Genomic DNA, 24,276 nt, shown 5'->3' on the forward strand with positions numbered 1-24,276 from the left:
AGATGTGTCTGAGAGGCCTTTCTCTTTCCTCCTGTACTGACTGTAGTGACTGTAAATCACTGCAGTAAGTAGAGATAAAGATTCTCAATTTGGATAGAAACAATATGTTCAGATGAATGAAGAATAAAGTAGATGTGTGAACCACAGAAGATGATTTTGGAGTTTTGCATCATGAAAACATTATTTCAAAAGGAAAGACTTGACTTACTTAACTTCAGAACTATGACTGGGTATTTCGCTTTGCAGACCTCGGCCAAGACATTGTAATTTTTTTAATTTTATTTAATTATTTTTGCCAATAATTGTGGGCATTATTTTTAAGTTAGAAGCTCTAATGGCAAAATTATCTCTATCTCTCCATAGTAAATAATCCATTTAAAAATCCCTCTTTCCAGGTGGTTGTCTGGATCACCCCCAAACATATAATTACTTGTTCCTTCATCTATTTCTGAGATTTCCTGAAAATTTTATTAAAATCCATCCTTAACTTTTGGAGTTGCTAACAGACAGACACACAAATAAACTCTGCTGAATACATGACAGTAAAAATGTGGGAAACTCTGTTATCATGTTTATAGGCAAGTAGCACTTAGAACACCAGAAAACCAACATACAGTGCTAGAGTTAAAACACTTTCAGGTCCTGAAAGGGTTAAAATATTGATAACCGGGCATAAAAAGTGCCAGTTTTTTTTAAAAATCTATTAACCAAAACTATGTTAGTGTGGACATGCTCTTAGATTAGCAACTGGTAAGACAAAGCTAGCCAGGAAGTTACGTTGTCCAGCTTAAATACAGTCCAGCACAAAGCCCAGCTAAAATAATAAATAAGACCAACTATGCACCCCAGTTTTAGTTCAAAGCATTCAGAGACAAGTAGCATTTTTTGTCACATTTTCACAGCAGCTATTACCCATTTCTTCTCTGTGCAGTTTTAAGTTAAGCTATGCTAACTGTCTCCTGTGTTCAAGCAGACATGATCCTAACTTTGGAAAACGAATGGTTTAACAGAACAGCTTTGATAAATAACTGACAGATATGGTTTACCAGTAGCTTATTTATGTTTAAATGCTGTTATTATATCATCTTGTGTGTAAATACGACCAATACTGCTGTGTTTTAATCATTTTTATAAATTAATTTTCCAATCTGCACCATATAACTTACTAGCTTCTTCCTTTGCCCACAATCCAACTATTTGCCAAGTTGCAGGACAGGAAAAACAAATGGTAATGATCATGTGTCTTTCTTAGCCCTAACTTTAGAGGATTAAGTACATTTAAGTATGGACGTATACTGCAAAGACGGACTCAGATCTGCCCTTTAGTCTTCTCTGAGTGACAGTCTCTGTGTTTGTGTGGGTGCCCTTTGGTTTCCTTTCACATTCCAAAGTCATATGCAAGTCAGGTGGAGACTCTAAATTGCAGCAGAATATGAATGTGGGCATCTAGTGACCAATTCCTGGGCACTGCTCTGCAATCCTAAAAAGGACTGAGTGGGCAGAGAAACAGCGAGAATTAAATGACACCCTTTCAGTGGAAACCAAACAAAGCTGTACTTCACAACTCAACCACATGTGTATACTTATTTCAGTACGCTTTTATAAAATGTTACTTAGACAAACTAAGTAATCAAAAGAAGAAGGCTCTTTTTGTGCATTTCTAACATTTTCCTTTTGGTGCAACATGATCAGTTATTGCATTCCTTTAAAGCTGTTCTCAGTAGCCCCACCCCAGCACAGAAACACACTACAGTACAGTTCTCTCCTGCTAAAAATAGCACCATGTGAGGTGACACGCTCTGGTAAACACTAAGGGAGACAATGCTGTGAAGAACAAGGCAAAGAATTCATGTTGGCACAATAGATAGTCGCTCAATGCCCTGCTGATTTCATTCTGTTATCTGATCCTTTGTGGCACATCAATGCGAAGCCTTTTTACAATGACACTGAAAATTTTTAAGGTCATATGGAAAATGGAGGTCTATGCAGTGAGTACTGAGAGCAGCCATGACTGTAAATGCTACAGAGGCCACAGTGGATATAAAGACACATGGTGGTCGTTATGACCACAGCAGCTCGTCACCAGGCGGCCAAAACGACAAAACAGAGCCCAAACATGATGAGACCTGGTCCACAGTGGGCTGTTGGTCTGACATCACCACCCACTGGTTAGAAATGAGACAACAGCCTTCCTTCCCTCCTTCCTTGAGGATGAACAGCGGGGCTGTGGGGGGCAGCAGAAATGTATAGCAGTGATGTCATTCAGAACAACTGAGGCCAGTGTGCTTTTTTTTTTTTGTTTTTTTTTTTTGCTAGGCTGTCAGGGTGATTGGGTGGGTTCGCACTGACCTATTCAAAGGCACCAGGATGTAACACACCAGCTTTTTCTGGTTGAAGGGCGATTGAGAAGTGGGGGTGGTGCAAAAATCTATTTGTGGGAGCAGCAAACTCACACCTGTCTCAAGTGGCACAGACAAACTCTTGTGATTTACATGGCACTATAGGTCAAGAAATGTGGGACAGCAAACATGAGTCTGTTTATTTATCTTGATTTCATATTCTAAAAACTAGTTTAAAAAACTGATTCATGAAATGTACTGAACTATATATTAAACTTTTTCCTTTACTTCTAAAAAAACAAGACTAGATTTTATATTTTTAGACTATGTCTTCATCTGTTGTAAACTATTTTCAAACCCCACAACTTTCCTAAAGGCTCTGCTTCCCTGCCTAACAGCACCAACATGGCCAATCAATCATTAGACAGACCACAGACTTGTATAACATCAGCTACATGTTTAAATCATGTCTCGACACTGTCCTGATTATAGCACTGATTTCCAGGAACCATTCATCATCATTATCCCAAAGGAAACAAAAGAAATGTCTATCTTTGGATCTCAACTAGAATGTTTTGAAAATAATAATTTGTGTGTGAGTTTGCATTAGTGACCATATTTAAAGGAGTTTGTGTGTCTGGCATTTCAATCACTTTGGAGCCAAATGCCAACACTGGAGTTGGTAAATTAACTGGAAGGCTTCCATTACTAACAGTTGCTGTTTCAATCAGACTCCATTCATTGCCAATCACATCAGTAATATTGCAGCTGATCGTAAACATGTTTAAATGCTCAACCATTGAAGTCACAAGAATTTATCATCAATAAAGCACAAAGCACAACTTAACATTGACTGGATAAAGCTATACAAAAGACATGCTGATAGCACTGAAGGTTTTCAATGGATGCATGCTCTTAAACTGATGAGCAGATTCAAACTTTCTTATATGATGTGCTTACATGCAAGTATATAGGTGGAGGAGCATTAGAATAAGTGAGGAAACAGAGATTAAAATGTCATTTCAATAAGACACTACTTACATTTCGCAACTATTTGCCTCAGTATGCACGGCTGTCTATCATAGTCGAATTTGCTACTCTTGGTTTCCTGCAGCCCTAAACGCTACAGCTGCAACAGCATCTTCATGATGTCTGGAGCCCACAGCATAAACACTGCAACTATTGAGCCTGCAGTAGTCCTGAGAAGCGCCTCACATTTCGGCCATCCACATTGGCACAAGTCATTGTTTGCATTGGCAATGAATATAAAAGCAGCTTTTAGCATAACTGCTCCATAACGCCTTCCCAGTCCTTAATTCCTAAAAACACTCTGAACAGCAAAGGCCGGCTTGTGCTGATGACAATGAAACATGTCAATATCACAGATTGCCAAATAATAATTGTTTCCTTACTGGAATCAGGAAATATACTTATATTGTAGAGCATTGGATAAACTTAATATATCAGATTTTGCTCCACTTGGACGTTAAAGAGCAAAATATATTTTATTTTAATACCCCTCATTAGGCTGACGTGGAAGGACTCATTCAGGAAATGTGATGTTATTTCAGGAGAAGGTGCCAAAAACTGCAGGACTAAATGCAGATGTGGGGAAACAGCTATGAGTATCCCAATATGCTACTGTATTCATACTGTATAATTAATTAAACAAAGAAATCAAAACCATTTCACAAAATAGTTAAGAAAGTTGCACCTTTAGTCTTAGCTCAGCTGTGTCATCTGATTAACTTAGACTCCTAGAGGTTTGAACAACTAGAAAGATTTTGAATGTACTGACAATAAATCGAAAGAGATATGTAAGTTCTACACTCTAGAAATAACTGTATCCATTAATTCTGCTGTCTCCAGCAGTCAAGAGGTTAGATGAGTAACAAAAGCCATTAACTGAGCAGAACTGCTGTGTCAGGATCTCACTTTGTCAAAGGAAATCCTGACTGATGTTTGTTCCCCCCCTTTTTTTCCTAAAAGTCTGCACATTCAAGCAGAAAACAGCCGTCATTTCAGACTGTCTTCAAAGAACGAAGATGAGAAAACGATAAGCTCACTCGTGATGGGAACTTTGCCCAACAATGATTATTACTTGATCAACTGAATTTAAATATTAATTAAAAGCCACAGTTGAAAAGCCTTGACATTTTGGAGAATAAATGATTCCCATCTCTCTGGTGTGTATTTGTAGAAATATTTGTTTCAAATCTGGTCAGTAAGTTTTTTTGTTTTTCTTTTATTTACAAGCCTCACTGACAACCAGGAGGCAATCAATCACAGAACAAAAGCACAGAGACAGAGCAGTCATCCACAATCTATGTTCCTTTTCCTCACAAATGTAAAAAAGAAGCAGAGGAAGCCTTTTCTGCAGGTCACAAGAGTGGATTCATGGTAACATATTCCAGCGGAACAAGATATCCTGAGTGTGCAAGTTCCATTCATACCATGTCTCCACAAGACCTGGTGGGTGCAAGTCAGCAGATCTTATGTTTCATACGCACTCCATTCAGGCAGGCTGAAACTGGTACAGGACATGGCTCCTGGCTTTTCAAAGAATAACAAGCACCCTCTGATTCATGATAACAACCCCTCCAGGAGGACTTAATCAACACTGTGTCCATGGTTTCATTACTCTCGGTGTCTTCTGTAACTCCCACTTGAGACTCAAGAGAAGAGGGTCACACGCGGACGTATAGATTAATTCACCATTAATTTGACAAACTGCCCGACAGGCAGCAGTTAATGAAGCTTGGCTCCCATTTAATTCACATAAAACCAAAGCTTATAAAAAATGGTTTCTAGTGGACATTGGATGTCAATATAACACAAGTCCTCCAGGAACAAGCTAGAGAAGAACCACTCACCCGTAACACTAGAAGAAAGCATGTAACAGTAAAGTATAATAATAATAATAATAATAATAATAATAAATACAAATTCTTGTCATTATAAAGCAATAAATTTGAAATGTTACACAAATCTGCCATCCTTGCAGGTTTGATGTATGCTCCATAAAGCTTACTGTTTTAACTCCAAGGAAAGCTCAGGTCTCTATAGGCTGCAGGACTATTGATCGTAGACTCTCAGTTATTTATTAAAGACCCTCTCTCTGAGCTCACAGGATAACAAACAACTTGAGCAGCTGCTTTTTTTTTGTTGTTGTTTTTTTTTTTCTTTTGACGAATACTACTAATGCCAAGCTATAGGTTTTAACACGAATACTGATGATTGTATTTGAGAAATACAGAGGACAGATAACATGAATATTTAAAAGTAAAAGAAAGAAAAAACTTTACTCATTCTTGTTTTTAACTGGACACATGTCCAAAATAAATGGCCTTTGACAACTACTAAAAATAAAAGGGTGCAGAAAGGATGTTTTTTATTGTTTTTTACCTCCCACACAACTTTTCCCAAGACATCAAATGTACAACAAGGAGACTGGCATGTTTGAACATCCTAGTTTTGGGGTCTTTTCCTTGAACAGAAATTAGACTCATTCTGTCATTTTAATCAAGCAAACGCCCTAACACCCTTAAGGGTCAATAAAAAGCATGTGGCTGAATCAGTACAGAGTAATTCACACACCCATATAATAATCTATGACTGACATAAAAATCAACAAGGGTCAAATTTTAGGAGAGACTCTTTTCTCTCTGCTAAAGTAGAGTTTTGGTTTGAAATCCAAGAGACCACTTGGCCTTCCCTCCTGGCTTGGCAGAACTTTGATGAATAAAGATACTGCTTGGAAAAATTCAAATTTAACCTATGGAAAAAAGGGGTTTTATTTTTAATTTTTTATTCTGTATGCAATTAGACTTCAGTAACTGCAGCAACAAACTGAAAATTTTAGTCAGGCAACATAAACAGGTTTGATACTGAATCATCACGTTTAACATTTTTTGGAGGTTGGAACTTGTAATAAATACCAGAAACTTGACATCATTTACAGAATCAGAAGGACCACCAGCTCATTGGTTATAAAGAAAGAAGCTACCAAATGACTTTTCATTTGAGCCAGTGGTGTTTTGGGGCCAGTGCCTAGTAACTGCCAATGGTGTTGTATTGTAAAGCATTTTTATGTCCACTTTTTATATACAGTCTGTGGACAATAAAGGTCCATTCCTATTCTAGTTGGTAAACAACAAAATCATCAAAGGAATATTTAAAAAAAAAAAGATGTAAATGTGTTTTTTACTTGCTTTAATATGAGCAATAATCTGTACATTAAGAGGATATGAAAGTAGAAATAAAAAAGTAAAATATTCCTATGTGCCTAAGCTACAGGAAGCCTTGTAATATACTTGCAGTCCTTTACCTTTTCCCACTTCTTTTTACATGGATATCGTAAAATAGATATGGTTTATTTAACTTTGTTAAGCATTTTCAATACTTGATCCACAGTTATGAAACACCACTGAAAATGATTTGGCAGAAAAAAATTGTTTTTAGGTTATTCTGAGTTTATACAACTACTTAGAAATGCAGACAGTACTTTCCTGCTAAGAGAACATATTCCACTGTCAACCTTCTTGTTACTTTATCATCCCAGCTGCTCCACAAATCCATTGTGTAAATAAGGTCAACTACCTCACTTAAACTTAGTGTAAGCTCTACGGCATACCACAACCCAGTGTGGTGACAGCTGAGAGGAGCAGTTTCAGAGAGAGGGATTTACGTGCTCAAACCAGTACAGATAACAGGATGAGATTCTTTGGCTTCTATAATCTGCTCATGTGTTTAAAGCTGAGCACCTACAGCTCTGTCTCTACCTCTGAGTTCCACAGGAGGACCTTTGTGAGTGTGACAGCTTACATTAATGCCTGCAGGACCTCCTGTTGATGTACACAAACATCTGTTCAGCATACGGTGGATGCTTTCAGGAAGTGCGTAGTTCTCCTGCAACATGTTTAAGCAGCTTTGCAATTTTATTTTAACTGTCGATACAATGCAGAATCATGAGCAGCTTATCCACACAAGCCAGCTTGCATTACAGAGCATTTCATGACAAAACACCACAGAAGCTTGCTTTAATCATCTTGAGACTTGTATCTGCTACATGGTGCCCAATTATCCCAAATGGGAAATGTGCCCTTTATTTGCTGTACCATGAAACGTAGCTCAGCAACAATGCATGTGACTTCATGGAGATGGGTCTGTTAGGATTGGACTCGTGGAAGGACAGAGAGAAAAGGGTGAGTGGCATGCAATGTAAAGACTGCAAAGTGTGCATGCATTCAGCACAGTGAAGCTCTGTATGCTCTAACCAAAGTTCTCACGTTCAGTAAGACTGATGAGGTAGAAGCCGTCTCACGCTCTGTGCATTTAATAGGTTTTAATGATGTCCTCACTAAGCCACACGTTCTGTTAACAGGACTAATGAGAGGAAGTCAGGATGGACAAAGCGTACAAACCCGGCATGCAAACAAATAATGCAAACAGATCTGCAGTTTTCAAAGATCTTGCTATAGGTTGTATTTGAAAATATTCATAAGATGCACCTCATGAGCAAACAATCAGCAGATTGTTGGGAGATGTTGAGTCTTAATCAGATCACAGGTGCACAAAGAATGTGTGTGAGCCTTGTAGTGGATGGCAAAACACACAAACAACAACAACTTAACTAGATGTACAGATTATACAGTGACATGATTTTAGCACCCCAATAACAAATACTAAATTGTACATATTTTCCCTATAAAATACAGTCTTACACTTGATTTTTCAATCATTTCCCAGATTATTTTAAATTTGGTGAAAACTTTTCAAGTCTATAAAAACACTGAGAAATCTGTTTCACAGTCCTACAGTGTGATGCCTTCAAACAAAAGCATTAAACCTATGATCATAAAGAATGTGTAAAAACATTAAATTCTGACACTAGTTTACATTTTTTGTTAGAGAAATGACATTAACATTCATTAGACTTGCTGGCAATTCCTACTTAGTCAGACAACACAGCAGCTTGTAACACACCTGCAGTGCTCAACAATGTAAACAGCTGCTGTCGCCACTGCAGAACCTACAGGAACCTGTATACTTCACAGCCTGAGAGCGATCTCACACATGAATTAGAGCCCACCTACCTCCAGGCATCTGCCTCATGGTTGGCCCATACAATGTGAAACCAGGTCCAGGTTTTGATGACAAGCTGTGCAAGGGTAAGGTGGCTGTGGTGGCTAAGAAGCTACTTCAGCTCCTGTCAGGCATGAGAGCGGGAACCTCCACCTGACTGGTTTACTTCCCACTAATCAGCACATTCCACTTAACGTCAATGAAAAAAGGAGGTTCTCCGAACACCGAGTGTCCTCCCCCCTCCTCACTCAGCTGTGTCCCCTTACAGCCGCATGCCTATTCTTTGAATCTCTTCCTTTCTTCCATTGGCCAATCTCTTTGTTTCCCCCATCAGCTGTCAACTTGCTCTCACCAACAAACATGCCTCTGCACCGGTTTGCGAAGATTTACTCAGCTGCTGTGTTAATGCTTGTGGTTCATTGGGGACAAGTTTGGAGCCTGTGCAGCAAGGTCACCAATTGTTTCTCTCTCTTTTACTCCCTCTTTAGGACACATGGTGCTGCTGAAGGGGAAATCTGAGCTCTCAGCCAGAGAACATCCACAGACAGTCAGAGTCCCCTAACTTAGCTGTAGGAGACAGGTGAAAAATACTTTTATTTTCTCAATTTAGCATTTCATATATAAAGAAAAAAATCATATCCCTGTGTTTTTGTTCATTTTTTTTTTGTCCTTGGTTGCAATTTTTGTCTTGTGCAAAGCTGACAAAAGCTTATCAGTAAGAGAAAAGTTCTCTTACTAGCATATTTGAGAGTGGGCTATGGTAGGAATTAAATAAAAACTGAGACAGGTTACACAATATTGCTCTACTGATTTTGCAAGAATAATCTAGGATATAAACAAAACTTGTAATAAAAAAAGGGAATTTCTGCTTCAAGATAAGATCATTATGATGTTAAGACAGTTATGTAAACCTTTGCAGTAAAGCTTGAAGGAAGCTCTCTGGGGAAACAGATAGAAATGGGCTACAAGGCTGCGGCAGCCTTTGTGAGACTCCTGAGAAAGCAAAAGCCCCCATCTGCCTTCATTTGTTTTTTCTCCCCACTCTGATGACTCACAGTGGAATTCAGGTCTGCTCATTTATTTGACTTAAAATATCCCCCATTGTTTAATTTCCTAGCTCTCTGCCCTTGATTTACTCACAGCAGAATGCCCGACTCATTTGACTATGTGTCCGTGAAAAGCCACGAAACTCTGATGACTTGTCAGTTTCTTTATGAAGAATTTTCACACAACAAGAGAGACATTAAAAAAAGACCTCTACCAAGTAGTCACAGGAGATTTTCATACCCCTGTGGGCTTCAGAACTCCTGTCCTGAAGTCTCTTTGCCAAGAGATGGTGCTGGTGTACAGTACTCTGCACAAAGACTGATGCAGGGGTTCAGGATACATGACCAACTCCCATTCATCTTTATCAAAAGGGGGAAGGGAAACAAGCTGATGTTAAGCAGAACAGCATTGGGAGGGTTAGTGGAAAGCAAAAAGCATATGGAAAAAGGAAAGTGGAGGGTGGGGGGGGATTCATTTAGCTCTTAGGGTAGTTAATGTAAGCTGCAGACATGTTCACATCTACATGAAAAAGCAGGTTTGATCTCTGGCATCATCTGTCAGAAATAGTACTTCAATTCCAGCCATAAGACAGTTTTAAGAAGAGAGATCATTTCTAGTCTTGGTTAAAAGTTAAAATCATATCTTTACTTACTAATACCAGCAACACTAGTAATAGTAATTTTTAGTACTAGATTTTTAGTATTAGATTTACTAGATATCAGTATATATACATACATATACATATATACATACATACATACATATATATATACATATATACACACACATATATATATATATACACACATATATATATATATATACATACATACATACATACATACATATATATATATATATATATATATATATATATATATATATATATATATATATATATATATATATATATATATATATATATACACATATATATATATATATATATACATATATATATATATATGTATAAATAAAATAATGAACTGGAGAATATCTCCAAAAGGTACTGAGGAATTACTGGAAGCCAGAAGCATTAAAGTCGTTTTGGACAGCTCTTTATTGACTGAAAGCAGGATTTATTACAACAGCACACGTGCCCAAATCTCAGTCTAGTTGTCAAGGAAACAGCTACATTAGACAGTGGGGGAAAAAGCCTTGTCAATAGCCTTTGAAGATATAGACATGTTTGTAAAAATGCACAAAAAACCTGTAGCTTCCAGTAACATAAAGCCTGAAGTAATTAATTAAATAAGGCTAAACATTTAACTTTAATGAGTGTTTACCAGGCACAGTGCAAGTATCCGTGACAGCCCCGTTATTACACTGTCAAGAAGGGACATGTGCTAATTTCACAAGGACCAATGCAATACAAAAGAAAATCCAGTTCAAATATTAATCCATGAAAATAAAAAGTTCTGCTTTTTGACAGCCTCAACTAATGAGACAACAAAGTATACAGATGCAGTATGTCCCTATCTCATAGTAGTGCCACAAATAATTCATGCACCTTTGATATTAGTGCTGAGAATCTTAGACAGTGATAATGTTGTAATGTTTATATCTCTACCAAGAGCAGTATTTCATCCATTTATCATGCACTTCAGACTGAGACAGATCTGAATGAGACAAAGTCACCAAAGGGACTCTCTGTATTATAGCATAAATGTGCTTTTGCACCATTATCAACTCCCCAAATCCCTTGACCCTGCCCCACCTTGCCCATTGCTGACATAAATCTAAATACATGCTGGATAATGAGGTACTGCTTTCTCACTGTAAAGAGCTGGCTGACTAAAAGCAATTACCAGCCTTGAGCTCTGTTGGGTCAGTTTGATAACAGCTAAGCAGAGGCTATGATGCAAGTACAGGACAGTTAGAAGTGGTTTAAAGTGGACTTTGCAGGGTCATTTCCACTTTATTAACTTTGCATCTATCTTAACTCCAAATATATTTAAATTATTGTAGAACAAAGGAGAGCTTCATCCTGGGGAAACTGGCTAAAATCTCTTCTGATCGAGGGCAGGCGAAGAATTGGGCGAAGGGGGGATGGTGACTTGTGAATATGCACAATTCATCTGAAAGTAACCAGAGCTTGTAAACAGGGTTTCAACAACCTCGACTCAAATCCAAACAATTTCACAACTGTGCTTCTAGTCTGTAAAAACAAACTGCATTCACTAAACAGAGATTGTTGGATCTTTAGGGAGTCTGAAAAGAGTCAACTTGTCCTCACAACCAAAACAGCAACTTCTTGGAGGCTTCTCCTAAACAAAAGTAAAGTGCTGTGTTTTTCTCAGTAGTAGTGGATCACTAGTTCCTTGCTGTGCTAAAACCTTTGCTTTTAAAATGGTCATGTTGGATAATGTATTTGCTGTTACTGGGTCACACCGTCTGGAAAATATTATCTTATATTAAAATCCAGCAACTATGGTGTAAAAGTAGCCAGATTACAGACAAAATGTCTCCTAAGCGACTTGAGACTACAGAATAAAATAATTCCTTCTGGATAAAAATACTAAACCATGTGCACACCTCTTTTGGTGATGAGTAAAGTGATAATATACTCTTTTAACAGTGCAGATACAACAGAAAACATGGGAAAAAGTGCCATAGGCCCTATAAAGATTAACACTGAAGTAAAATGAAAACATGCACGATAAAAGTTGGGTTGAAATACACAAAAAGGAGCAACTCTCTTTCAGTCTACATGCACATATACACAACTCTATGTGAATCAATCAATTAGCTGTTCGTTGCACTGATTGTATATGCATCTTGTCCATGCATAATAACACATGGTATTAAGACCAAAAGGTACAGAGTGTCTATAAAAGCTGCAGTGCAGCAGCATGAGCTCATCACTCTTCTCCTCTCTCCCTCCTCTTCCAATGCCCCCACCCCATCCCCCTCTAACTCAGTCCTCCTCTTGCTTGCCATTACATAAGTTAATGCAGCACACATCCTCATTATTCACCAGGCAGGCACTGTGAAGAGATGCAAAAGGAATATGTCATCAAAAGTGAAACAACAGAGCAAAAAATAAATAAATAAAAGAAATGGGGAAAAAAAGCCTCAGAAAGAGACAGCGGCTGTGTTTTCCTTTGAGCCGTCACGGTCCACTGATCACAAAGAGCAAAGGAGAAGCGGAACATATTTTGAATGTGCTTTAATAACACACATGATGGGTGCACAAAATGAACACTGGGAGACATTATAGGAATGCCAAATATTCCTTAATGCATGATTTTTGTTAGAATTGTGTGCATCTCTGTGCTCTCTGGAGAGGGTGGCATTTTTTAGCATTAGAGTAAACAAACCAGCCTCCTCAGATGATTAGCATTTCAAAGCTGTACAGCTTAGCATGAGCTGTGTAGATACTGCAGCAGAGATAGTGATCCCAGATATGTTTCCCCCATAATGTTTCAACCTTGCAGCAATATGGGGTGTAGAGACAATGAAGAATCTGCATTCATATCCAAACCACATATTCCTTATTTTAGCAGCTAATCATGGCAACCAGGCTATTAGGGGCAATCATGTATTTTAAAAAGAATATATATATATATATAAAAAAAAAGAAAAACAATGTTCTTGAACAACACTGATGTCCCTCTGTGAGGCATATGTGTGTAAATTATTAAGTGGTAGTGGATACAGACTGCAACTTAGGCTGAGATCAGAAAAAGCTTGCAGCATGCAAAGTGCTTCAGATATGCAGTAAACTTCAGACAAATCTATATAGTCATAATAAAAAATTAATCATCATTTCAGAAAAAGCCAGCCACTGAAACAGCCCAAAGATAAGGACTGTTGCAGCACAATCCTATCTTCCAGTGAATAAGCATGTGGTGGAGCATGAGGGCAGCCAATAAAAAGTATGAGCAAGCGAGTGGAAATATGCTGAATCAAGTATGAATGCTTACATCTGGGATTATAGTTTCAGGCACTCATTTTTCTGAGTGCGGCTCTGCTTTATCAGCTGTAATATATTCAACAGCAAGAGTGAAAATCAGAAAAAACTGTTTATTTTTCTCGTATGTCTATCTGCTGCTTAAAAAACAAGATAGTATCCTGACATTTCAAACCAGAACACAGACTCCCTTCCCAGACACGTCTCAGCTTTTCCACCGTGGACTTTTTTTCTTCTTCTTTCTTTTTTCCTCTACTCACCACAGTGGAACTACAAGACCATGTTGGCAGCTAAATACTTTTCCATTGCAATTTCTATCAACTCCCTTACAAAAAAAGACCAATTTGTCCACACAGCCAGCGTACCAAAGCACAGGACCAACAGAAGAGGTCAACGTCTGCTTTTATCCAACTTTCAGAGTTAAACTGAGTCATGATATGATCAACACGACTTAATGTTTTCAAAGTTCTTTTACCTACGTTTTAAGAAGTGGTGCAAGTCTGTCAGGAGGATCTTTGTATCCCAGTTCTGTCAGAGCTTCTTTTCACTGTTCACTTCCATGGATATCCACAATGGGATGAGGAGGCACTGTTAAATAAATAATGTTCTTGTCATCCCACTCTTTGAGTGAGACTGAACCAGCCTGATCAAATGTACCCTGGTGTCTAGGGTGTCACTGTTAAAGGATTCATGATGTATTCAGACATGCTGTCTTGTTCTTTTAATCCTTCAGACATTTAACTGTTGGATATTTCCATTTTTATTCCTTTGTTTTATTCTTCCATCAACAAAGAAGACAAGGAGGGGACTTTAAACAGCCTGATGGCAAATGGATGGGGATTTAAATATACAGAGCATTCATTTCCCAAGTGTACAATGACCAACTCTGCATTTCATTTAGTCAGAACAAAATAAAAAAAATCCTTTGATAGGTTGACTTTCTAACTCTTGTGATCCAAAGCAGTCAGGAAGTGTGGGGACAGTTTAAAATAAGCACAGCACACACTATGTTACCCATGTAGCACAGGCAATGTTGTCACAGTAACGGATTAGGTCATTTATACCTCACACTGGGGTAACAATGCTTTTGTGTTTCTGGCCACTGTCTTTGCTAACTAAAGACATATGCCCCAAATTACGTTTTGGGAAAAAATCCTGCAACGTTTTTGGGAAGAAAACTCATTGAATGGGACGAGTAAGAGCCATAATAGAAATATAGAGGCCTTAGAGGGTGGCAGATGCTTCATATTGGGACTTTAATAGCCTAAACCAGGGCTACTCAATTCGGTCCTACAAGGGCCGCAATCCAGCAGGTTTTCCATGTATCCCTGCACCAACACACCTGGGTCAAATTAATGAGTCATTGTGTAGAACCTGATTGGCTGTTAGAGCCACCTAATTTGACTCAGGTGTGTTGGTGCAGGGATACATGGAAAACCTGCTGGATTGCGGCCCTCGTAGGACCGAATTGAGTAGCCCTGGCCTAAACCTTTCCACCACAGAAATTTGCTTTTTGTATTAATGTTCTTTTAGCTTTGTGCCTTTGCTATCCAATTCACAATTTAACATCTAAATCTAAGAATAGAACACAGGGTAAAAAACGAGCTATATGCATAGATTTTTGCAATACCGTGCCCTTTTCCCCCTCTATGTCAAGTGCTACATGCCTAAATCTATATATATCTATTTAATCTGAAAATTCTTTTACAGCTTTTTTTTTTTTTAACAAATAATTTATTTAAATTTTTGCATTCTGTATATGCTTTCTATGTGTGAAGTTGTTAATAATGCTTTGTAAAGTTTTGTAATATTTTAAAAAAAAAGTTAGGATGAAATTACACTTATGCATTAATTGACACAAATACATAGTATTATTTGTTTTTTTTTATATATATTTGTCCCTCTTTTACAGTAAATGTCTTCTAAAGAGTAATAACTGTATTTTTGGAATAACACACTTCCTCCAGTTTATTTTATAAATCTCCACATAAATTTGCTTTTTTTTTAGGTAGATAATGTTTTACAAGTCAGCATAGCATTATACTAAATTGGGGTGTACTGAAATAAATTGGATTTATTTGCCTTATAATTGAATTTGACTTTATTTATTTGGATATGAATTGGGTTAAACTGTAATGATAATAATATTAAACTGGAATTAAATGTAATTTGTTTATGTTCTTTGAAAATTACTTTCAAATGACTTGATACAACCTGGTTTAATATCAATAAACGGAAATGAAATCAAGTTTAAAAAGTACACCTGTTTGTAGTCTGGTGTCTCTGAACAAAAATTTCAAATGGCAGAAATTAATCTTTCACAGTAGAAGACCAGAGGTTTGAGGTTCCTTCTATCAGATGTGTTCAATACAGCTAAATAAAAATTATGATTAATCTTGAGACATTATGATGATTTTTTTTTTCAAAAACTGAAGCAATATAATTATTAGTCTTAAATATCCATCCTGATACATTTAGCTCTTTTGCTCTTTTGTTATCACACATACTGACTTGATGATGATGGATAGAGGCTGTGGAGGCCATATCAACATCGGTGGGGCTACTTCTACTCATGTTATATCATTTCTGCATGACTATATGTTAATGTTGGGTAAAGACTACATCTTTATAAGCAGGTCACAGGTTGAACATGTATGTAGCAGAAAGGCACAATGGAAAAGGCAAAATGAACATTACACTGACAACGGATTGTGTATTAAAAAGACGTAAGAAGACCTTTCATACATCATGGTTGCATTATACTGGCGTCTGCGTTCATTCCAAAAGAGATTTGTCAGAGGACATTTTTGCTGTAGTCTTCTATAGAAAGACAAAGGTAAGATGATAATAAGGCTTAAAGAAGATGGAAAAAGAAAAGCCTCTTAAGTCTTTATAATCAAAAGGCCTACCACATCCTTTATAAAGTAAACCAAGACCTTGAAATGTCTTTATAGTTTTCTCGCTGACTTTTCCAGCTGGAGGATAACATATTTCCATGGCTCTAGAAGGGAAACCACCAAACTTGAGCACAGAGACAGGAAAGTTATTTGATCAGTCAGACTTCAGAAATATTTGCACAAACTGCTGCGGTCAGTCTGAAAAACCACCACTTTTACCGCGGGCCACTGCCATCAACCCTCATCTGTACTGGATGGTCTCCTACCTTATAGTTCGGCTGGAAATGCAGTACTTCCACATCGCATTCCATACAGCGGTGACATCACTGGAGGCATCAGACATCTCAGAAAAAAACATGCATGGCACCAAAGCAAGCTTTAAAAAAAACAAAAAAAAACCTGTAGCAACACCCCCTTAAAAACACCAGAACAGTCTGTGCTCACTCCCTTCCTAACCACAAATTACACCCCACATCCTTCACTTTCCATGGACAAACCCGCAGAGAGACTCATTCCTCTGCTGCTAAAGTTACCCTGTCTGCGCTTATTCAAAGTTCTCCCTGTCCTAGTTTATGTTGGGCTCAGAGTTGCTGCCCTTGCAAGCTGCCTGATGACCAAGTAAGGTAAAGGCCCAGTATGTAAAGCAGAAAAAAAAATCATCCCTCTTCTTAACAAAAGCTCTCCACCCACATCGAAGCTCACACCAGTTCCCCCCATCTGCAGACACTCCTTCCTTATTGTTCATTTTTGTTCTGTCCGATGCAATCCCTCATTCTCATCTGTTGCTCTCATGATGCATCCCCAGTGGTGACGGGCAAGTCCTGGGTTGTGGTTTTGAAATGCAGTTGTTTTTTTTTTGTTTATTTTTTACGGAAAAAATTTTAAACAGAAACAGAAAAAGAGATAAAAATGGATGGAGACACAGAGCATTCAGTCCTTGCATGTATGGTAATACTTGGGCCTGCGTCCAACAATCACTCCCCTCTAAATGGGAAGGCCATACAGGAGGGAGGGTGAACCCCAGTTCAGCAGCTGGGAGAGGCTGTTTTGAGTTACTACACTGACCTTCCTTGAACAACATGCTCTCTGGATACAATCTGGGTTACATCGAAACCAGAGCAATGTAATGAGCTACACCCAGTGACCAGGATATTCCAGTAACTCTGTGGGACAGACATGTAATGAGCTGTTTGCTGTGTGTGGAAAAAATTGTCTTAAATAATTCCAGAGACCCCTGAGTCATACACTGAGGCCAGCTGTTAGCAACAATTTGCAAAACATTAAGGTAATGATGAGGACTTCTATTTATACACCTAAATAAATAATCCAAAACTCTAGAACTATAAGATACTGGGGTTTTACCTACAGATGGGGGATTCCCTGAAGGCATGCTGTCAATCTATAGTTGATGCATTATTAATGGACCCTGGAAACACCTTCAGTTTCAGAATACTAAAGCTGATGACAACCCTGAGTATGTGTGTGTGTGTGTGTGTGTGTGTGTGTGTGTCTGTGTTCATGGAACTATAAGCACAAAGACAGTAAGCAGCATCTGATTTTCAAAGAACTTGCATCAGTATTTGTGCATCAAACATCTGCAAGATTTTAAATGCATAAACATACCCAGCTAGATGTCTCTCTCAAAGGAAGGTAATAAGCTAAAAAAAAACATTGTAGTTGTGGTCTGCATGACTTTAAAAACTGGTCACTAAATTATATTGTTGGAGATTCTGAGGAACTACAGCACCCTGAGGCTGAAATTGTAACTTGAGATACAGAGCACCAAACCACCCAAAGATTAAAGCACTGTCATCATCATAAAACATACAAACATCTCTAGTAGATGACGGAAGATAAGTACTTTGTGCAAAATTACCCAAAGTGCATCTTAATTTGAGGATCTGGAAAAATATACATTAAATATGGAGAATCCCATATCTGTGTCAATGACCTCAACAGATGAGCAGAGAGGAGTAGTGAGTGATCTGCAGAAGGATATACCTTCCAACATACCTTGAAGCTGTGGCAAGCTTAAGAATAGTGTTGAGTTTCATTTAAAGCAAAGAAAAACATAATGGAGATGGCCTTTTTGTATGTTTCACTGCTGAAATTTACAGGTTCAATGCTAGGAAAAGACAGCAAATCAAGCAGATGGTGTGCCTACAAGCTGAGGCAACAGAAGCATGGATCTGGTGCAGAAGCATGTTATTTTCAGCAGACATCAACAAGTTCCTCAACAAGTGCTTTTTTTTTTTTTTTTCTTTTTCTTCAATTTACTGTAACCGTAACCTTGGCTGGTTGGAGTGTAACAGTTCAGCCTGTTTGCACTCCCTTACATGACATCTTCCAGCAAACCAGCATGTCAAAGTTGATCATCTTAACAGAAGATTTATTAAAAAAAATAAAATAAATAAATGTTTGGTCATGTGCTCCTTGTCTGTTTTACATCACATTGATCTGATTCCTTTTGGGGACAATTTTGCGCAGGCAGCAACAAACTGCAAGCTATCTGTGACAATTATTATCTGTTAAAATATGCTAGATTGAAAGCACAACAAGGATTCAAGACAAGCATGATAGCAAACCAATTTTTAAACATACCTTTTGTAAAAGTTGCTGTGTGGGTGCAAACACAGCACATGCCAGTAATCCAGGCAAAATGCTTTGAACTTCCACATCTTAAGGTCAGACAGTCAACAGGGTGGAACAGCAGTAGGATCCAACAATGTTAAAAGGCACCATGACACCAAAAGCACAGCAGTCTGCTCATTTTTGTTGTTTTTTTTTTGTCTTCTTTTTTCATCCAGTGAATGCCTGGCATGGACGTCAGTGCTGTCCTCCTCTGGAGCTCCAGCTTTACCACTGCTACTGGATGACAGCCTGAGTGGTTTTAACCCGCCCAGAACAACCACATCACTCCTGGACGTGTCTCAGTCATCACCAACCCAGAAAGCGGGCCTATGACGAACATTGAAGAACTGATTTGGACAGAGTATTAATGCCTGAGATCCACCTCCCAAAATAAGTAAGTATGTATGTTGGCTTCTTTGGCTCTGATTTAACTCTTATCCAGGTCAGTCAGCCTGTCCCTCGTGCTGGTCCCTTCACACAGTGCGCCAGATCAGGATCCTCTGAGACATCATGGCTTCAGCCAAAGCTCTGCACCTCTCCAGCAGACAAGAGGTATTGGAATGTGTAGAAGTGCTGATACAAGTAGGAATTCTCAAAACTCCCTTGTCTCTGTTTGAACCGACTCAACAATCGTTCCTCGTCCTTTGTCTCCTTCGCTGCTGCAAGAATAAACTTTCTTATAAGACGAGACGGGGGCTTTTCTCACTTTCTTCAGCTTAATGCCATCTTCACCTTGAACATTTCCTCTCCTCCTATTTCTGTCCCATTCTCCTGCTTCTGTCTCTTGCTTTCTCCGTCTCCCTCACTCTGTTACAGCTGCTGCCATCCACACAGGACCTCCGAGAAATGTGCCGATTCTGGTTGCTGGGCAACACTACCGTACTACTGAAGCTTCAATTGGAAGCCCGGCAGTCAGGGATTGGTTGGCTTTTCAACAGGGAGGGGCTGCTGCAATGTTGTATGACCACATGAGTTTATGCAAAAGCTCTTTTCAAATGAATATAAGCTTCAAATGATTTCATGTTCGGTGCTTTCTTAAAAAGAAAAGAACGTCTGCTGCATATAGCTAATAAAGGTCATGGACCTGTTATAGAAAAATGCTCCTAGAGTGCTTGAAGAAATGCTCGATCATGGCCAATAAAATTATTTATGAGCTGATTTAAATCGTAAGGATGTGGATGCTGCAGTGGCATGGCTACAGAGAAGCAATGTGGTTAAATTTAATTTCAGGGCATTAAGAGAGCAGTATTTTAAATTTGAAGCAGCTGATATCAACTATCAAATGCATTGCAGTGTTCTTAAGGCACTTAAAGCACAGCTCTCTATTCTTGCTTAAGAGGGTTTTGCATTAGAGCACATCATTGTTTTTTTTTCTCTGCCTAGGATGCAGTGCCATGCTGCAGTGTCATTCAGACCTAGCAGTCATGGGAACAGGCGTAGAAGGGCCTCTCATCAATATTCAGCCACTGTCAGTGTCCACAAACACACATATTTACAAAAACAAGTAGACTCTCATATGCAAGCTAACAATGTGCAAACGTATTACTGTCTGTGCATATTTACATATTACCACACAAACTGGTAAAATTCGATCTATTTGGTCTGACAAGTCAATCATTACATGAGTCTTTTCACACAATATGAGCTTCATCCGTTTATCGAAAGCTGTCATATAGAAAGGCCATAGCAGAACAAAGGCCATACTGAGAGACTGTGTGAACGCCATTCATCTGCCTTTTGTCACAACTTAGACCCCCTCATTTACACACATCTTACAGAAAATGACCAAACACTGCCCACACACTGCCGATTGTCTTTAATTTCAGTCTAAATTGATGTGATGGAAAGAAAATAAGGCTTTGAAATACATCCTCTGAACCTAATGTAAAATCTTTTCACTGTGATTTACAAAGTTTCACGTAATTTATTGGAAAGAAAAAGCACATGTGGAGCAGACAATCCGATTATACTTAGAGATAGGGAGATAAAAGTCATTAACCACACTTTAATTCTGTTAATAACTAAAGAGACCACATTGATTTTTTTTTTTAAATCCAAAGGCTCATAATGCGTGTTCCTCATGCTGATGATTCATTCCAGTAGGTTGTGCTAGATGGAAAACCCTCTTAGTTCCCCATTTCTAATTCATGTTGAGCTACCTTTAGTGGTGAGTGCATGTGAAACCCCACAGTGTGTGTCATCGAAACATACAAGAGCCTGTCAGAAGCAGAGAAGGGTAATAATTATTACTCCTTAGTGTAAAGAAAAAAATTGTGGCTCTGATTCAAACACTGGAAAGGCATTTTTATGTTTTTTTTTTTTTGTTTTTATTCTTGTAGCCTCAAAAACTAAGTAAATGTGTGCAGAAGCACAACAGGTAGTAATTTGATGAGTGAGTGAACTGATTGCTCAGAATGGCGAGCTGTGTTATGACAATATATGTGTTGACCTGGTATGTTTGTGTAGAAAGCTTCCTTTCCACTTTCAACAGTTCATGCATCCACTTCCATAAGATCTGGCACTTGTAGCAGATACACTATTCAATTCTCACTATAAATGCTTTTGCTTGATCAAGAGGACGACACAGAGGCTTTAGGTGTTTATAAACCCTTGTCTCACACAGAAGATCAAGATGAAATGGTCAGAAAATGAGAAGAGCAGAAGTCGATGTTAAAGAGGAAAGAAAGACAGATCAGTAATTTCCAAAGGAAGTCTGTAAACTTTAAGACAGATAGGCAAAGTTAAACCGGTATAAAAGAAACGACTGACATGGAAGCGACAAAGAAGAAGTGAAAAAAATGGGGTCAATTACCACCTGAGAAAATGTGCCAAAGCCAGGAGCATGTGGAGGATAAAGGCAGTTAGTGAGGTACTGTATGCACCGTAAGGCTAAAGTTGGAAATCAAAGCAAGAGCCATGGCTGAGGTATATGATCATCATCATTTGTCTGCATCTCTTTCTGAGCACAGTAACATAAAAACTACCAAACTGAATTTCATAAAAACATGGGGGAGAGGTGGCGCATGGGCAAAAGTTAACCTATTTGATGTCTGAATCCTGATTGTTTTCTTCAATCTTTAAGAAGATGTGCTTTTACCTTTCCAATTTAAACTGGTGTGAGAGGCAAGCAACACTCGGGGGTGTGATAGAGCATGCAACAAAGATCCCTGATGAATCTAAGTCAATACAGCTACAACTGCCACTGGGACTCATGGGAGTCATTTTTCATTATGTCAATGTCCTCAGTGTCCACTGTTGTAATGGTCAGCAAGTCACGAGAGCCATAGTCAAAATCAGTTATCAAATAATGTCATGAGGGTGTTGATAAGCCTATATTTGAAAATAAATAAATAAATACAAGTACAGTGAGAATATAAAATTATGTCATTCATTTCTTTCCTGACTAAAATCCCCACTGTACTGCAGCTGGATCAATACAAATCCTCACTGTTTTATACTATCATGTCTACATGACCATCAATCTGAACAAATAACCCAATTTGAGACACTTTCTGACAGGTTCTCATTGTCCACACTATGCTGCTGCATTATGCTCTTCTATAGACACGCTGATATTGAGCTTTACAATTTGGAGACTGCACTTCTCCCTAATGCTGGGGGAATCTGTCACCGATTATCTGTTTCAAGATATTCCCCCTTTTCTCTTCTGAGCAGGACATGTGCAGTCAATAACTCATCAATCGAAAATGGCCTGCTGCAGAGGAGGCAGCAGCCAAGGAGCTGGTAGAAAAGCTGCAGACAAAAGAATCCTATTCATTCACTATGAAAATACAGAAGAGAACATTTGAGGGAAGGACATGTAAGATTTTGTACTGTCAATTTGCAACCTGACTAGAAAAGGTCATTCTGCTGATAATCAATTCAGATTTTGGCAAAACACATTGCAATCAGTGGGTGAAAAACTAGCACAGATTATACATGGTGTTATATCTACAATTTGACAGAGATGTGCTTAGATTAATGTATGTGTGAAGGACAGTTGGTCATAAAGAATGTGTTAGAAAAGTTCACCCCCTGGTGGTAGATTGCAGTATCTTTCATTCTTAAACAGCTGAGGAGCAAATGAGTTGGTGATGTGATGAAAGGGATAATAAATCTGACCAAACTTATTTATTCCTTATATAAACTCCATCAAAGAAGTATGCGATGAGATCTCCAGTGACCAACTTAACTTCTCTTCAGGAAATCAGGTATTTATTTAATAATCAAAAATGGCTAATAAAGTTAAATACCAAAATACACAAAGATGGCTTTAACTTACACTATGTCAGCTTCTCTAAGATGTCACAGGATTTTGCTTCCTCCACTGTAAGAAATTAAAACAGTATTCCTACAAATGGGTAAGACATCATTACTGGCACAGAAAAAGCCACAAAGCCTCAAGTGCACCCCACCTGCATGCCAGTTTACACTACAGAGCTGATAATATCATTTTACAAAGGGTCTCACAGCAGCATATTTTACATTACAGATACAGCACAGTTTGCATGAATGCAAGCTCTTGCATCACCAAGATCTTAGAGTAGAGCTGTAGCTGCCAGACTGAAAGCAGCCATGCAGAACATAGTTAGAGGGGAAAGGAGACAGAGCAGAAGAGAGGGAGAGTGGGAAGACCAAACCAGGAAAAATGAAGAGAGAATGAGAGAGATTCATGGTGACGACACACTCAGGATGGTGCTTTCACAGAACGGGTCCATCATGCAGCCCTCCACACATACCCACAACAACAACAGGCTGGGTTTAACAAAAAAAATACTTAAACCTACGATGAAACAAAGGATTTCTGTTTCGATTTTTTAAAACTGTTTGAATGTACGGTTGAATCTTTGCAGGGTTTTAACTTAATCTGCATTAACACTTTGCTGTAATTCCCCATTTAAAACCCCTGTTAGGATTAGCACGTCTTGTATGACGTCAGCAAATGCAGCACAAGCAGAATTACCAGTCATGCAAAGGAAACAAGTGTATTTAGAGAATAAAAAGTCTGAGTCATTCAAAATGTAGTCTGGAAACAACTTTCAGACCGACAGCTAAACTGTGGATATCAGAATCAAGTTTTAACATAACATGCTCAATAATATCATGGTGTGTTTGCTATTATATAACGTTGCTGTCGATAAACATGTCTTCATATCTGTCTTTATTTCTGCCAGAGGAAAAAAATGTTCTTGAGATGCATCCTTTCTCTGTAGCACCCCACTCTCCTCTACAGTGTCGCTTCTAATGTTGCTATTGGCAAAGGCAGGGGCTTATTATGGGCCATTTCAAACCAGGGATACATCAGCACGAACTTTTCCCCTGAGGATACAATAACTCACTGAAATGTTCCCCTGAGAGCCGCATA

The 24,276-nt window shown here is 38.4% G+C and overlaps 1 protein-coding gene across 7 annotated transcripts in view; it reads right to left on the reverse strand.

The window, feature by feature from the left end:
- The window catches only part of LOC121651288 (IQ motif and SEC7 domain-containing protein 1-like), a 100,875-nt gene that overhangs the window by 24,109 nt on the left and 52,490 nt on the right, over nucleotides 1–24,276 (reverse strand). Inside the window, exon 1 of one of the 7 annotated variants that reach the window (XM_042003347.1) lies at nucleotides 18,882–19,661. The exons of 5 other annotated variants lie outside the window; for them this stretch is intronic. In XM_042003347.1, the coding sequence (XP_041859281.1) occupies nucleotides 18,882–18,958 (77 nt within the window). In that variant the 5' untranslated portion in view covers nucleotides 18,959–19,661. Of the gene's footprint in view, nucleotides 1–16,546; nucleotides 16,639–18,881; nucleotides 19,662–24,276 lie in introns of those variants that run through there. One more of the 7 variants, XM_042003346.1, reaches the window with a different exon arrangement.

This window comes from Melanotaenia boesemani, chromosome 13 (genome assembly GCF_017639745.1).
Source record: "Melanotaenia boesemani isolate fMelBoe1 chromosome 13, fMelBoe1.pri, whole genome shotgun sequence".
NCBI classification, from domain to species: domain Eukaryota; kingdom Metazoa; phylum Chordata; class Actinopteri; order Atheriniformes; family Melanotaeniidae; genus Melanotaenia; species Melanotaenia boesemani.